Raw genomic sequence first — 16,698 nt, forward strand, 5'->3', positions numbered from 1 at the left:
GAAGTGGTCATTGAGTTGTCAGGCTGGTGCCCAACTCTCTGTTAGGCCATATTCTCAGGGCTTGGAGTGTTGGTCTCTTCAGGAATTTCTCTGGCTTCCTGTCGTTAATAGTTAAAAAGAAATTGAACCTCCTCTCTTGGTTAGGAAGAGCTCTTATGCCCTGGTGTCATCTAGCATGAAATTGAGGGAGTGATTTGGACTCTGTAAGAGTGAGAGGTTCCTGAGAGAGTGTGTTTGAGAGAGAAAATACCCACCTTTCTGGGGGAGGGACCCTCTAAATGTTTATTCTTGGAATGAGAGAACGAGACATGACTAAAGAGATGGCTAGACCCCAGTGGAGATGGAGCTGCTGCCCCTTCCTGCCCAAGCAGTCCCTTCCCCTCCCATTTTATGATGCCCAGAGGCCTCTTGCAAAGAATCATGGAAGCTAAAATTGGAAAGAAAAAAAAAAAGCAGCCAACCTTGAGTCCCTGTGTCCTCATTCTGTGCTTTTGTGCTCTCTCAAAAATAGCCTAGAGCGTGCGTTCCTGTGAAAGTGAAGCCCTTTTGGGCGACATAGCTCATTTGGTATTGAAAAGAGAGAGAGTGTGTGTGGATTAGTCTCCCCTAATTGCTGGGATTGCTTTGTTTCACCGAGTGCTTCCTTATTGACTTGTCAGTTATGCTCAAGTGCCTGTGATGTCCTTCGGCCCTTGGTGATGCCTAGATATGTTCGGTTTGCACTGTGATCCTTTCCCCTTTCTTCTTGACTTAAATTGGTTTTTTTTTCCCTGTAGGTGGGACAGTCCTTCATTCCATCTTCTGTGCCTGCAACTTTTGCCCCTTCACCTACTCCTGCTGTGGTTAGCAGTGGACTCAATGACCTCTTTGAACTCTCCACTGGGATAGGACTGGCACCTGGAGGGTTTGTGGCTCCCAAAGCTGTAAGTCAAGAAAAACTCATGATGGCACCTTCTTGATGGATAGGGCTTGGGAATCTTGTGATTTTGGTGTTAGACCTGACTTCTGCTGTTTGTTTGACCTGAGACTTTTGCCCCCTTGTTCCAAGGGGCAGGAGGAGATAGCAGGGCTCAGACTCACCAACCAGAGACCACTGCTATTCTCGCCACATTAGCTGTTATTTGTAATAGGTCCATGGGGCCTAAAATCTTAAGGAGGTGAACTCTTTTCCTGTACGTATGCCGTATCATTCAGTCTGTCAACCCTGAAGTCAGTTCAGGGGAAATCTAATACTATTTTGTTTTTTAAAAAATCTTTTGATATACTGTTTAGTAGAAGAAAAACATAAAGTTTACCAAGATAACATGCTATTCTGTGACTGAGAATCATCAATTATGAGAACTGAAAGGGCCCTCGGATTTCATCTAATACAGTCCTTTTATTTTACTGATGAGAAAACTAAGAACCAGAGGGATCATGACTTGTGCAGGGTTGTGTAGAGAGGTAGTCAAGGTCTGAGGCATTAGCCCTGGGCTGCTGACTTCCAGTCTGATCACTGTTTTCTCTACAGCGTCTTCTTCCCCTTAGTCTTATAATAACATTTGTAACATAGAATCTCTTTTTCCATTTTCTGTCACATGGTATTAGTGTAAAGCAGATTTATTTTTGAACATAGGGGTATATAAATTCAGTCAGACCTACCAAGTAGAAAGTCTTTAAGGATTGACCTAGTTTTGGACTGTTGTCTGGGGCCCAGTTTAATTAACTTTGAAGAGACTCATCACCAGATGAGCACAGAATGATGGATTTTTATTTACCACAGCAGCTCTTAAAAACCGTTGACTATGGTAGAGTGAAATTGCTGTCAGAGTGGATAAAGGGAGTGCTCCCACTGGCAGAATTTACAGGTTCTTGATGTAATGAAGCATAAATGTTTGTGGAATTAACAAGAATGTGAAAAATAAGGTCTTATTATTTTGGAGAAGCTTCCTTCGGGGTGACAGTCCCTTCATCATCTAGGGGTGTATCACTAGGCCAGAGCTCCTAGTGTGACTGGGCTTGACATGTTTCAATGCCTTCTGGGAAACCATGCTATTTTATTTCTTATCGAATTGTTTGCTTATTTATCTAGTTCCTTACAGAGGATCTCAGGTTGTCCTATCCAGGGAATGTGTGTGTTGCACATGCAGTCTGCTCTGTTGATTGCTCTTTCTGCAAAGTTGTTCTAGCATAATTTAGCTGAGAGCAGGCCGTCAAGTTGGCCTTGGCTAAATGAGCCTTACCCAGGACTTTGCCTAACTATGAATAGAATTATAAAACCTCCCAGAAACTATCATTTTGTCTTAGAAAGTTAGGACAAACCACATGACATATGATCAATTTTAGACTCCATTGTAGTTTGGGGCAGGATTAAAGCAGTGTTTTGAATGTAATAAAGTTCAATATCTGATTGAAGATGGTGATGATAAAATCCTGAGAACCCCAGTATGGCATTTTAGCATTTACTTTCAGTTACTACTAAATTTTGAACCAAAACTGTTAACACCTGTCAAGAGCTGCCTGAAGTTCCTCATCTTCTCTTATTTGTTCTGCTTACTAGAGGCACAAAAAGCAGTGACCAGGTTGGTCAGTGGAGAGGAGCAGGCTTGATCATCAGTCTCTGAATAATTAAGAATGAACTATGGTGGCTAATCAGAACAGCTGGCACTGCAGAGAGACCTTTGCTCTGCTCCTACAACAAACTTCCTGAAGGGACATTTTAGCTTTGTATTCTTTCCTGTGAAATCTGAATGATGGCACATTATCTCTCTAGGCATTGCCTGATCCAAATGGCTTTTATGCTGCCTTTTAGGTTTGGCTTCCTGCAGTGAAAGCAAAAGGCCTGGAGATTTCAGGAACGTTCACTCACCGGCAGGGCCACATCTACATGGACATGAACTTCACCAACAAAGCATTGCAGCACATGACAGATTTTGCTATTCAGTTTAACAAGAACAGGTGAGAAGCCTGAACCATTCAAGTTGGCATTGTGGTGGGCGTTTGCCTCAGGCTTAAGCAGAGAATGGGCCATTAAATCATGGGAAATCTTTCCTCTTGGTAGGCTCTGGACTCAGGATGAGGTCCAGGTCATCTTCAGCTCAGTAGCTATCTATCCAGATATTGTATGTGATGGCTCTGCCATCACATTTGGAATCATGAAACAAAAGCCCTTATACCTACTGCCATGAGACAGCACTCTCTGACTAGAAATCCTGGAGAATGCGGACTTCTTATGTCTAAATGTTTTATTAATGCTCTTTTTTCACATCACTGTCATTTTCAGTGTATTCTCCTTTCCCTACCTTGTCATAGAACTCTCTTGTATAACAGATTGACAAATTAGTTAGGCAAAACAAAGAAATAAAGCAACATATCGACTATGTCTAAAAATGTATATATCATTCCCCTCCTGCAGTCCACCACCACTGCTGAAAGGCAAAAACATGCTTCCTCCTCGGTCCTATGACGCCATGATTAGATTCTGCATTGATTATCGTTCTAATGGCATTAATTGTTGCTTTCCTTTAAGTTACTGAGGGTTAATTGCTTTGTTCTGTATCAGTTCATATAAGTTGTCTTTGGTTTTCCAAAAAATTCTGCTGTGAATATTTTTCTATACATGAGACCTTTCTTAGAGTGTGTTTTTTGTTGAAATACTGTAACCTGAGTGTGAGAATGGAGCAGTTTTTTGCCTTTCTTTGTATGCTCAGTGCTTTTGTTCAGTTGTTTCAGGTATGTCTGACTCGGTGACCCCATGTGGGTCACAACAACAAACCACACTTAATAAGTGTTTGTTGATTGATCTAAAATTGTCTTCAAAGAGTGAGCTTTCATTGGTTACAGCAATAACACTTGGCATAGATAGCCCTTTACAGTGCCTCCCCATACCCCGTAGCTTGTTACTGAGGACACAAGACAGTGAACTACATATTACAGGCTGGCAGCCGACTTTTGGCATGACTTTTTTTTTTTTTGCCCTAGCTTCTTGCTAGGAAGGAGGAAGTTGAAGGCCCAGGTCTAAGAGTTCTGAAGCACCGTGGTCCCTGTTAAGTTTTCATGGCTTAAGGAATTGGCTGCAAGATCCCATAAAAAATAACTTTTTTTTTTAAAATCACCTTCATTTCCAAACATTCCCTTCCCCTTCCCCTTCCCCCACATAACAAGCCATCCTTTGTAACAAAAATAAAAAAAGAAAGGGGGAGAAAATGTTCTAGCTTCAAGATTCAATTGTGGGATCTTTTTTTTTTTTTTTTTTTGGTAGTTGTGAAAGATTCAACTCTGCTTATAAAATAGGAGTAATTGATTCTTGAATCATCAGATCTGTTTCTGTTAGCCAAGAGGCTACATTTCTGAAATTCGGGCTTGTGTCATCAGTTGTTTTAATTCACTCTAAACCATTTGCAAATGTTTTCACCTTCTGGAATATTTTTTGAATTGGCACATCAGCAACCATCAGTATGTCTGGCTGGCTGGTACTTTATTCTGCCCTGACCAGTGAGCTGTCCAGGAAATTTCTCCTGAAGGTACAGTCTGTTTCAGAGCAGTAGTGTGTCACAGGTGGAAGGCACGTTCTAATGAAAAAGGCACAGCTCTGATGGCTCAGGGTAAGTGTCCTCTGATTTCTGCTGCTTCTGAGGTTAGAATCACAGGACAAATCGAGAACCTTTTGGCCTAGTGAGTCATCAGGGAGAGTTCCTCATCCCTGACTTAAAATGCCTGTTTCAGTGTACTTGACAAGGAAAAATCCCTTGTCCAGCTGAGAGGTAGATTTTCTATGTAAATTACTTAGTTGTTTCACCTTAGTGAAGTGTTTGTTTACTTGACGTCATTTCTAAAACTAAATGAAACATGAAAATGGTTAGGTCCCTAGGTGGCACAGCATGCCTAGATTAGGAACACCTGAGTTCAAATCCAGTGTCACGTACTTACTAGCTGTGTGATCCCGGGCAAATTGCTTAACTAAATTTCCATGCCTCAGTTTCCTCATCTGTACTACAGGGATGAAAATGGCACCTTCCTTCCAGAGTTGCGAGGACAAAATGAGACAATAATTTTGAACATTTTGCAGACTTTAACACTGTATATAAGTGCTATCATGATGATGTCTTAATTGGAGGAAATAGAAAACGTACATCAAACTGCCCATTTCGTTCTTTATGCCAGTTTTCCTGATCTGCTTTTGCAAAATCCTTTTTATTCATGGCTGTTCTTTAGACGAAAGGATTGGGTCTTTGGTTTTGTTTTTGTAAACATCAGTTTTCTTTGTCAGTTTCTTCTCACCTTCTACACTGTCCTATCTTCACCCAAGAAAACTAGCTGGATGGTATGTGCTGCCTGTTGTAGACTTGCCTGACCACGTTTAGCCTCGGTTTCCTTTTAGTCATTTAGGATATACAAGTCAATCAACTCCATTTTGCTTAGATTGGCTGTTTCCCCTTGAGTCATTGGATAATCTTTGAACAAAAAAGAGTGAGTAGGAATGAAAGTAAGATTTGCAAATGCATAATTCTATCCTCTGGACAGGGCTGCAGTGGGGTCACTGTGACCCAACAGAATCATCCCTGTTACTTTGCTTTGAAGGAAACGATAATTCTTCTCTCTCTGCCAAAGATGACTTAGGAACCATAGGATAATAGATTGAGGGCAGGATGGGACTTTGGATGGAAAGAAGCAGGGGTGAGAAGGGCTCGGAGAAGCTGCGTTTGGTGGGTGGAGGAACGGGTCTTTCTCCCATTATCCAAGGAGATGCTTATTGGACACAGCACCATTCAGAGCCCCAGAGATGCTGCTGCTTTTACATCTCCTCCGTTTCTTTTCTTTCCTAGCTTTGGTGTCATCCCTAGCACTCCTTTGGCCATCCATACCCCGCTGATGCCAAACCAGAGCATCGATGTGTCCCTTCCCCTCAACACCTTGGGGCCCGTCATGAAGATGGAACCTCTCAATAACCTACAGGTAGGAAAGCCTCCTCCCCAGCAAGTAGGAGGAGATTGTTGCCACATCGGTCTCGTCTCCTGGTTCTGTAAGCGTCTGCCATTAGCAGCAAGAGGTCCTGCCTGTGGCTGATGTTAGACTAGATCCCGATGCAGGCCTGGAAATCGTCCTGTGTGGAGTTGTGGCCTTTATCAAGTGCTTGTGCAGCTGGGACCTCAGCTCTGGTTTGTGTCCTGGTTTCTCGTTCTGATATTAGTGGAAGGAAATTAAGGCATAGAACAAGGGAATTAACCGACTTCTTGGCATTGGAAGTTGGGGGTTCTTGTAACTGATTCTCATTTCACTTCATTCCCCTTCATGCTGTCTGTGTTCCAGGTGAGCTTGCTGTTGCTCAGTCTGGTTCTCTGTCTCTTGCCAGGTTGTGTACTTTCTCCTCTTCTTTGCCTGTTGAAATGTTTATTTTCCTGAAGATTTGATACGTGACATACCCCCTCCAGGAAGCCTTCCTGGCCAGCCCACTGTTCCCCTGCGCTGATGGTGTTCTCTTCCTCCCTACACTTCCCTCTGTCATCCGTGTGATGTGATACGGGTCCTCCTGGTTCACGGTGAAGGCTTTGAGCAGAGGCTGTCATAGTTCTTACACCATTCCCCAATTTTGTTTCCCTCGGAACATTGACCATCACATATGAAGCCATTAATAACTGAATTTTTGAATTGAATTGAAACGAGTTGAATCTGATAACTGTTAGAGCTGATAGCAATGAGAGTTTGCAGCATTGACTCCCTGTATTTGCCAGTGTCACACAGCGCCCTGAGCAAGCCCTTAAAGGTGGCTGACTGCTCTAAGGGCCCACCATGCAACCCAGCCTGAACCTTCTTATTCTATCTCAGATCTGAAATGCAATTTGCAAATCTGTGTACATTTACACAGTTTTTAATCAAAAAATTTGCCTGCAAGTTTTTAGATGTTTGGTAGCTGGAGCTAGGCCAGGCAGAGGAAAACTTGTGTGCTTGCAGTGATTTCTCTATCTGGCAAGTACTTAGGCCAAGTTAAGAACAGATTATATGAGATTTTCGTGATTTAACAAAAGGATCTGGGTGGTGGTGGTGGTGGTGGTGGTGGTGGGAGAAGTTTTTTGGAGGATAAATTCTAGGGAAAGGCTCTGTCCTACTATGCAGATGAACAAGACACCCTCCAAGAAATTTTTTCCCAAGTGGAAGGGAACTCTTCTCTGAGAATTGCAAAAGCCCTTGGTTTTCATGCCTGCTTCTTTCAGTGCAGGTTTCATTATGCAGCTGTTGAGATGTGTCTAGGAGTCTTGGACTGGGTATAGTGAAACCTGGGAGACCTTGCTGACTGCGGGAGAGTCCCCCCCCTCCCGCCCCCCACCTTGGGCTCATGTCTAAGGAACATTTGTTCTATTTTTAATCTGATGTAGGACTTTTGGAGAAAATTAAAGACCTCACAAGCATGGTTCTCAATTGTCTAAGTCTCGGGTTCCTGGCCCAACTTTAGACATCTTTCCTTCCCTCCCTTCCCCCTCATATTGCGTCTTTTCTCTTCATCTCCCCTCACCGACTCTCCATTTTTAAACCTTTGTCTGATCCAGGTTGAACTTGTCTTAATTAAGATCTTAATTTTCTACCTACCTCCTGTAGCGAAAAGTTGTAAACAAGTTGAGTTTAGTTTTCCAGTGATTCCTAGATAGATCTTAAGTCAAATCAAGAAGCATTTATTAGGCACTTAATGTATGCCAGGGACTGTGCTCAGCACTGGGAATACAGAGAAAGGCAAAAAACCAGATACTCCCAGTGCCTGCTGTCAGTGAACATGCACTTTAATGGGGGACACAACATTCAGACAGCTGCGTGCAAACAAACTATGCACAGAATAAATGGGAGATCCTCAGTCAAGAGAAGGTGCCAGGGTTAAGAGACTCAGGAGAGGGTCGGATTTCATCTGGATCTGGAAGGAGAGTAGGAGGGAGAGGATCTAGGCGTGGGAGGCAGCCGTGGAAATGCCCAGAGTCAGGACATGGTGTTTTTGATAAAGGGACAACAAGGAGGTCGGTGTCCCTGATTTACAGAATATATGGTGTGTATAGGGGAGGGCGGACGGGATAGGAGTGGGGGGAGGTTATAAATGGCTTTGAATGGCAGAGGATTTTCTGTTCGATCCTGGAATTGATAGGGAAAACTGGAGTGTATTGAGTAAGTAGGGTGACGTGGTTAGACTTGCACTTAGGAAGGACACTTTGGCAGCTGAGCAGAGGATAAACTGGCGTGGGATATACCCGAGTTAGGAAGATAGATAGGTAGGCAGGTGTAGTACTCCAGGCTGGCACCTGAGTGATGGGAGGGTCAGAGGAGAGAAGGGGGCATCAGCCCGGCAACACCTTGGATATGAGCGGTGAGAGAGGGTGAGGAATCCAGGGGGACTCTTGGGTGGTGAGCCCCTCAACAGGAATAGGAGAGTCAAGTAGAAGAGCTAGAGGGTGAGGTCATTGCTGACTGCTGAGTGTTAAGAAGAGAGAGGGGATAAGGAAAGGCGAGGCACAGGTCGTAGACATTCTTCTCCATGGACAAATACAGAAACGGGAAGACGTGAGCAGTCTTCGCATCTGCCTGTGTTGGTCCCTGGGGTCTCTGTGCCCTTCCAGACCTTTCTCCCTCTCTCTATCTCCGTGTCTGTCTAGTAACTGCCTCCTCCTCTGTCTATTTTTCTCTGTCTCTCTGCTTCTGTCACTGTGGTTTGTCTCCCTTGATTTCTTACTGGCTCCATCCTGTCTCTGTTTATCGCTTCCTCCATGTGCCCATGTTCCCCCAACTCTACCTCACCTTCCCTCAAGTTACTTTCTGTTTGTTCATAGACCACAAGGCATTGATGTGGATTAATTGAAATGAATCCATAGGTAAACATCTGTAAATATCTCTTTCTCCCTTGTATTCTTTTCCTGTCTTGTCTCGTGTTTTCCTTCAGGGGGTTAGGGGGAGTGGGAAGGAGATCCCTCCATATCTGCCCTTGTTCCTAAGAACTTGCTGTAGAGACACTGGCCTCTCGGCCTGTTCTCACAGTAGTCTGGAGATGACAGGTTGTTTGGGAGCAATAAGTGGTAGCAGTGGACGGGAAGTAGCCAGGGAGCTGGCCTGGGACCAAGAAGTATTCCTAAGGAGTTTGCATGAACATAAGGTCCTGCCTCCCCAATCTCAGTGCCTCTAGGGGTCCATAATCCTTGCCCTCTCAACTCCTGCTAAACTGGCCCTGCTGCCTGCCCTACCTCAGGCTGCAAGCAGTGACTCAGGTGGAGGGAAGTTCCTGCCTGTGTTGCCCTCTGGGGGGAGGTAGTAGCAAATTCTTCATCCCACTGCCGGAGAGGGACATATAATTCTGTCTTCTCGAGTTGAAATTCATTTTCTCGCAAAAAAACAAGGTTGCACATGGTGGCTTAGATCTTTTAAGTACATTAGTAGGCTTAAAATATTTTATGGGTTAAATTGGCATCGTTCTAGTGGGAAAATATATTCCCAATTTTCAAACAATTTAAAATTACTTTCTGAGCATCATCTTGCGTAAGTTGGGTGCTGGATTATAACTATTTTCTGTAGTGATGTATATGAATCTGGCATATGGATAAAATTGATTGGTTGCCTGTTTTGTATGCCATAGGACTGTGTCACTAAGAGCACAGACTTTGGGTCAGATGGCCTGAGCTCTAGGCCTAGGTTTTACCACTAACTTGTTATGCTGTGTGACTTTGAACAAGTCCTGTGTTCTCTCAGGGTCTCTGTTTCCTCAGCGGTAAACCATGGATAAAATACCAGCTCTACCCTTTTCAGAATTGTTGAGAGGATGGGATGAGATAATGGATGTGAAAACTAAGATGTTATGTGATTGTGGGTCAGGCAGTGATATTACTGTTGTACTGCACACTGTGCATAGTCCAGTGACTCAAACTTGTGCTCTTGGCCATAATTTCCACAACCCTGTACATGCTCTGCATCACAGTGACGATCAGAAAGTTTCACATCCTGCAAAATGATGTTTTGACTTCAGCGTGAGTGATCAGAAGCACCCAAACTCTCTGTTCCAAGGGCTCGTCATTGGCACCTGCCCTTGAAAAATGGGATGCAGAGCAAGTTAGCCTGTGTGTATGGCTCTCGAGGTTCTCTGGGAAGTCAGGAGTTTTTATGAACTTAGAGGTGCCAAGTGGCATTCTTTCAGCTTTCGTTTGCCCTGAAGGAGGGACTCTGCTTAGTTGCCAGCACAGTGCGGCAGTGAGGAATTGGATACCAGCTTCTTGTTGGAGCCATCTTTTTTACAGATGATGGAGGATGCCATCTGAAGACGCCAACAATGAAGTGTTTATGAGAGCTGCCATAGTGGCATTATTTGGAGAAAAACAGTCATTTCCATACCCACTCACGAGGCCTATTTGCCCTTTCACCAACAACCTCGTTGTCGCAGCAGTTGGCTGTCTCTTGTTAGCCGAGGGAGTAATCGTTTTGAGTTAAGAAAGTGTGAGTCATGATAGTAGTTTGGCTCGGGTTGGGAAAGACAGCACAACTATTACTGTGCAGCCAGAACTGACTGTTACTATGATGAGAGCAATTTCTTATGGGGGCCTTCAGCGCAGGGTCCTAAAGGAATTCTCTGGTTCACATCTGCTCCATCCTCTTTCTTTGGCCCGGATTTAGGAGTAGTCAACAAGCATGCACCACGTATTATCTCGGAGACAAGAAGAGAAAGCAGGGCCAAAGAGAACAGGACAGATCAAGAGACAAGTTATGGACAAGTGCCTTAGGAGCTTACTTGTCTTTAAAAAACAATAACAAAAAGCAAATGACTGATGCCTTTTGTATTTTCTATTACATTTATTTCTGATATTATCTCTCTCTCTGTCCACCTCCCTAGTGAACCATTTCTAATAAGGATTCAGAAAGAGTGAGGAAAGAAAACAGTTCATCAAAACCTAGTTCACTTTCCTATGGATCTGTAAAAGAATGAACTGAATAAAAAATAAGAAGTTGAATCTTAGCATAAGATTATCCCCTGAAAAAAGATGAAGATATGATACTAGATGGCTTTTCATAAATACTGAAAATTGCAGGAAGCAAATCCCTAATTCCTCATTTATGGCTAACTTTGAATGACTCTGGTCTGTCTTGTTTGTGGATTATCTGCACCCACAGCCATTCCTCCACTAATTAGCATCTCCCAGCAGAAATGAGAGCAGATCATTAAACTTTTCTTAGCGTGCCAGCAACCCTGATGAATAAATGAATAAATGATTGTATATTAAGTATGTACTGAGTGCTGGGGAGACAAATCTGAAAGCAGACAGTCTCTGGTCTCAAGAAGCTTATGTTTTAATGGGGGAAACAATGGCCAGGGAAGGTCACTTTGGTCTGGAAAAATACTGAGATGGGAGTAGAGGTATAGGGGAGTAGAAATGACACACCCTAGGTAAGAATAATGACATAGTTGATTTGATGATATTTTTTTCAGGGGAGGGTTGTGGGCAGTGGGAAGGGGAGATGTCCAGAAAAGAGGGAGTAAAATGAGCTTTCCGGAAATAGTGTTCTAGTAAATGCTCTCGTCAGGCAGGAGAGCGAGGCCTCAGGGCAGACTCCTCCATGATGTGGTCTCTGGCCAAGGCGACCAGGAGGTTGGGGAGAAGCTTGTAGCACAGGCAGCCCCAGAGGGAGGAGAAAAGGGAAGCCAGGTTGATGAAATTAAAAGAGAGAAGATGGAAACAGATGACAACAAGGAGGCCAGACTACCTCACGTGGATAAGGAGAGTCCGGACTTGGTGGTGACTTTCTCGTAGGCTGATGGTTGGAGTTGGCCAAGGAAATGTGTACACAGAGGTAATTTTCAGGAGTTGAGGTAACTTCAGGGTGTAGGTCTCTTCTCTCTTAAAATAGAAAAATCATGTTAATTGGGCTATAATAAAAAAAAAGTCTACATTTGGTTATTCTGAATCTATACTAACATCTTAGCAGACCTTAGCCACTGTACTGAAGGTGGCTGCAGAAGGTTTTATGAATGCAATAAAGCCACCAACTATTAAATGGTTCTTGTGTTCCTCTGAGGATACAGAGACCAAAAAAAAAAAAAAAAAGAAAGAAAACAAATCTTGTTCTCAAAGAGTGTCTATTCATTCTTTCCAGAGACACAAAATACAGAGACTCGTGTATACAGAAAATAAAAGCGATAAATACAACGGAGGTGGGGGGTGGCGGGGGAGGGCCTGTCAGTTGGGAGTAGTCATGAAAGGCTTCAGGTAGAAAAAAGAAGTGAGGGATTCTTTGACATGGAAGCGATAAGGGAAGTGTGGGATGTGGGGTGTTGTCAGAGTCGAGGCATCGAGTTAGCGTGGGAGAACAGAGGACTGTGGGGGAAGATCCTCCAGAATGCCGTTTGGGCTAGTCTGAAGGAAGGAAGCCAGGTTGTGAGGGCTTTACAAACAAGATGTTATTTGATCCACAGAGCAATGGGGAGTCACTAGAGTTTATTAACTAGGAGAGTAACAGGATCAGATCTGTAGGACAGCTTAGAGAGGGAAGACTATAAATGTTCCATAAAATAAAATGCAAGGCTTACCCTCTTCCCTTTCCCACCCCCAACTTAGGCCCTCATGAGTTTCTTTATATCGTTTTTGATTACATACCCCCAAAAGAAAGTTGACTATTCAGCTAATACAAAAACCTTTAAAATGATCTGTTGGTAACTGAGTTTTCTCTGACTCAGTTGGCCTTGTTTTAATTTGATCAACTAAGAAATATTTCTTACATGTACATTGTCAGTCTTGCCACCTGCAGAAGCTTCTGTCTCCTTACAGGAGATCATTGGCTTTGAAGGACAGTGTGATTTGGGAGCCCTGGGTCGGTGAACTGCCAGTGCCAGCTTCTAGGCTGTGTTGTCTTTGTGCAGATTCCTGTGGACTTTGGGTGTTCTCTGTGTCCAGGAAGCCATGGAAGAGAGAGCATTAGAGTGCCTCATTGCCAAGTAAGCACCTTGCACTGGCAGCTTTGGTGAGAGGCCTGCGGGCAGAGTGTTCAGGATTTCTTAATTGCTTTTTGCTTTTCTTGAAAACCAGTATTTAGTAACCACTGAGGAGCTGATCTCCTATAACAGTGAACATTTAAGATCTTAAAAGAACCATAAAATGAGACTGAATATTTTGTCGTTATAATAACCAAGCTTGGTCCTGGAAAAGAGTTAAGAAAATGGACCTTCTTCCCTTCATGGTGGAAGTGAGGACTGTGGGTATGGGATGGTGCATGTCCTGTCAAAACTGATGGTTTTGCTGAACTGATTTTCTTTAAAGTCTTTAAAGTCTCTGTTAGAAGAAAAGGCTCTGTATAGAGGAGAGGGAGAGGAAAGGATTCAGAAAAATGCATAAGATGCAAAAACAAAAGGCATCAATGAAATACTTACAAGAGGGAAGAAGTGGTTCTAATGCCTTCTTAAATCTGAATGTCATTTCTTTGACTTATCTCCTGCAGCTTGGGTTGACGGCATGTTTTAATTGGTTCTGTCTTTTCAAGAAAGAACAGGTTGCCCTGAAATAACTACAGAGGTTATTGTCCTCCCATCCCGTTGAGACTTGTCTTGAGTCCATGTCAGTGTGGGAAGAGTGCCATGCCGGCTTAATAAAGGAGCCTGTGAACAGAGGGCCTTCATTAAAATTTCTGTCCCCTGCAACTCCTACGCTACTATCTTAGCCTATGAGAGTGTCAGAGTTGCAGATGGTCACAGTCTCTGATATTTCGTGTCTTGCATATGTCCATTCTCACTCAGAAGGCTTACAGCTGAGACATTTGTACCAGAAGAATGATTAAATGTTTCCCAGCAGAAGATCTTTTTGGCAGCAGATGCCAAACTGCTTGCTTCACCAGACCTGTTGAGTTTGTATTGTAGGCCTGATAAGTTCAGCAGCTCAAAGTTACCTGCTTGACTTGCCTGGTCCTGTGCAGAGCTGTCTAAATAGATCCTCAATGGCTGTAGTGGTAGGGCCTGCTTCTGGGAACCAAACATACACTCCCACGATAGACAGACAAACCAAACCTATAACCCAAGCAGTGCTTAGGTCGGGATGGCACCAAGTGCTCCTGGCAGATCCATTAACAATTGGTATATAATGGAAGATGAAAAAAGGGGCAGCTAGGTGGCTCATTGGGAAAAGCACTGGCCCTGGAATCAAGAGGGTCTGAGTTCAAATCCTGCCTTAGACACTTATTAGCTGTGTTACTCTGGGCAAGTCATCTAATCCCGATTGCCCCCCTCCCCCCCAGTAAAAAAAAAAAAGATGAAAAAAAGTTGAAAGTCTTTGTTGTTCTACAGGGAAGACGACTGCCTTCTAAGAGTTTGCCTTCGTACCAGATGGCCTGTTACAGCCACCCTGGCAACGCTGGTTTTTTTCTCCAGATACTTGTGTATCACAGCATAAACCTTAATCTCTTCAGGAAAATGTGCATCATCTATGCAGCTGAATAAAACCAGTGTCTGAAACTGACTGCTCATGCAATACTTTGTAAGCAGTCTTTCACCTCTAACAAGAGAGGAGGAGGAGGAGAGATGGATTCTCTTAGGTTCTTTAGGATCAAGGTGGTTAATGACAGTTACTCGACATTTAGCTTCCTTTGAGTATCCTTTTCATTTACTTCATAAGTGAGGATTGTGTGTGCATTAGGCTTATTCTACTTTGCATCGACTCATACCAGTTTTTCCATGTTTCTCTGGATTCCCTTGTTCATCTTTTCTTAGGGCCCATTAATGTTATATTAGACTCAACCATTCTTCAGTTGATTGGCATTATTTTATTTCTAGGTTTTTGCTACCATGAAAAATATACTATGAATATTTTGATGTATCTGGGGCATTTTTGACAGTCTCTTTATAAAGCCCAAATATATTCTAGGTTGAAGGTAAAAACCACTGGTTTAGGTTTATATGCATGTGATTATGGTCTCTCTGAAAAATTACATGACGTATTCTTTCGCATCCTCATAATTTCATGTGTTGATATAATGGGATAAGAAGTGAAAATATGCCTTGTTTTCAAAGTTTGTGTATAAATTCTTTTTGTGGTGGTTGGCCATTACTTTTGTGAAGCCAGTGCACACTTTGGAAAAATATCATTGTCATTATTGTGTCCATATGTGTGAATCAACCATGAAAATAGGTATTGTCCCATGTGCTAAGGGGGCAAAAAAATTCAGGGTAAAGCTAATGAAAATCACTCAGCAGACCAACAAAAAAAAAAAAAGGCATGTCGTGCAGTCAAAAGAATACGGGATTCCCAGTTAGGATTTGGTCTCCAGTCCAGCTCTTGCTAGCCATTCGTTCCTGCTGGCCGTGGCACCATAGCTGTCCTCCATTTGGTGGCTAACCTCCTTCGCTGCCTTTGTTCTCACTGTCTTCTTAACTCTGCACGCTGGCTTCTGACCTCATCATTCAACCAAAATTGCTTCTACAAAGATAATAGCGATCGCTTGATCATCTGGCCAAATTTAGTGGCCTTTTCTCAGTCCTCAGCCTTTGACATTGCTAATTACCCTCCTTTCCTTGTTACTCTCTGTCTCTAAGTTTTTGTGGTACTCACCTGGTTCTCCTACCTATTATCTGATTGTTCCTTCTCAGTCTCCTTTGCTGGATCTTCTGGGTCATGCCTGCCAGGTCACTCCCTGTGTCCCATGGGCCTCTATCATGGTCTTTCTTTTCTTTTCCCTCTTGATTGTTGCACTTGGTGATTTCATCAGCTCCCATGGATTTAATTATCATCTCTCTACTGATGATTATCAAAACTACTCATCCAGCTCTAACCTTTCTGCTGACCTCCAGTCTCTCATCTGCAACTGCCTGTTGACCATCTCAAACTGGATATCCCGTAGACATCTTAAATTCAGCCTGTCCAAAACTGAAGTCATTATGTCCTGCTTCCCTACCTCGAAAGTCCTTCCTTCTACCAAACTTTCTTACTACTTTCAAGAATACCCACCAGCCTCCCAGTCACCCAGGCTTGCAGTCTAAGTTGTTATCCTCAACAATTCACTGTCTCTCATCCCCATGTTTCCAGTCTGTTGCAGGGGCTGTCAGTTTTCCTTTTGTAACATCTGTTACATATTTGCCCTGCTCTGAAATTGCCTCTGTGCTAGCATAGCCCTTCATCAACTCAGACCTGGTCGACAGCGATCTAGCCTTCTTGGTGGTCTGCCTGCCACAAATCTCTCCCCGTGCCAGGCCATCCTTCACTCAGCTGTCTGAACGATTTTTCTGATGTGTAGGTCTGACCACCCCCCCACCCCCCCACCCCCGACCTACTCTGCCTACCTCCTCCAGGATTGAATACAAAATCATCTGGCATTCTGTGCCCTTCATAACCTGTCCCCATTCTATCTTTCTAGTCTTCTTATTCCTTATTCCTTCTGCTTACACTGTAATCCAGTGACACTGGCCTTTTTGCTATTCCTCCAACAAGACACTCCATCTCCCAGCCCTCGGCGTTTTCGCTGGTTATCTGCTGTGTCTTAACCTCTCTCTCCCTTCTCATCCCTGCTTCTTGGATTTCTAGGCTTTCTTCAAGCCCCAACTAAAATCTTACCATCTACAAGAATCCTTTCTTATTCCCCCTTCATTCTAGTCCTTTGTTTCTGTTGATTATTTCTGATTTATCCTGCACATACCTTGTTTGCAGATTGTTTCTATCGTTAGACTGTGAACTCCTTGAGGGCAGGGCCTTTCTGTTTCTTTTCTTTGTATCCTCACTGCTTAGCACAATG

The 16,698-nt window shown here is 43.4% G+C and overlaps 1 protein-coding gene across 3 annotated transcripts in view; it reads left to right on the top strand.

Moving 5' to 3' along the window:
* The window catches only part of LOC114043375 (AP-2 complex subunit beta), a 130,837-nt gene that overhangs the window by 83,790 nt on the left and 30,349 nt on the right, over nt 1-16,698 (top strand). For all 3 annotated transcript variants that reach the window (XM_027862476.1, XM_027862475.1, XM_027862477.1), the window contains 3 exons: nt 777-923; nt 2,792-2,937; nt 5,805-5,934. In XM_027862476.1, the coding sequence (XP_027718277.1) occupies nt 777-923; nt 2,792-2,937; nt 5,805-5,934 (423 nt within the window). The remainder of the gene's footprint in view (nt 1-776; nt 924-2,791; nt 2,938-5,804; nt 5,935-16,698) is intronic.

This window comes from Vombatus ursinus, unplaced genomic scaffold (assembly GCF_900497805.2).
Source record: "Vombatus ursinus unplaced genomic scaffold, bare-nosed wombat genome assembly UNPS02014768.1, whole genome shotgun sequence".
NCBI classification, from domain to species: Eukaryota; Metazoa; Chordata; class Mammalia; order Diprotodontia; family Vombatidae; genus Vombatus; species Vombatus ursinus.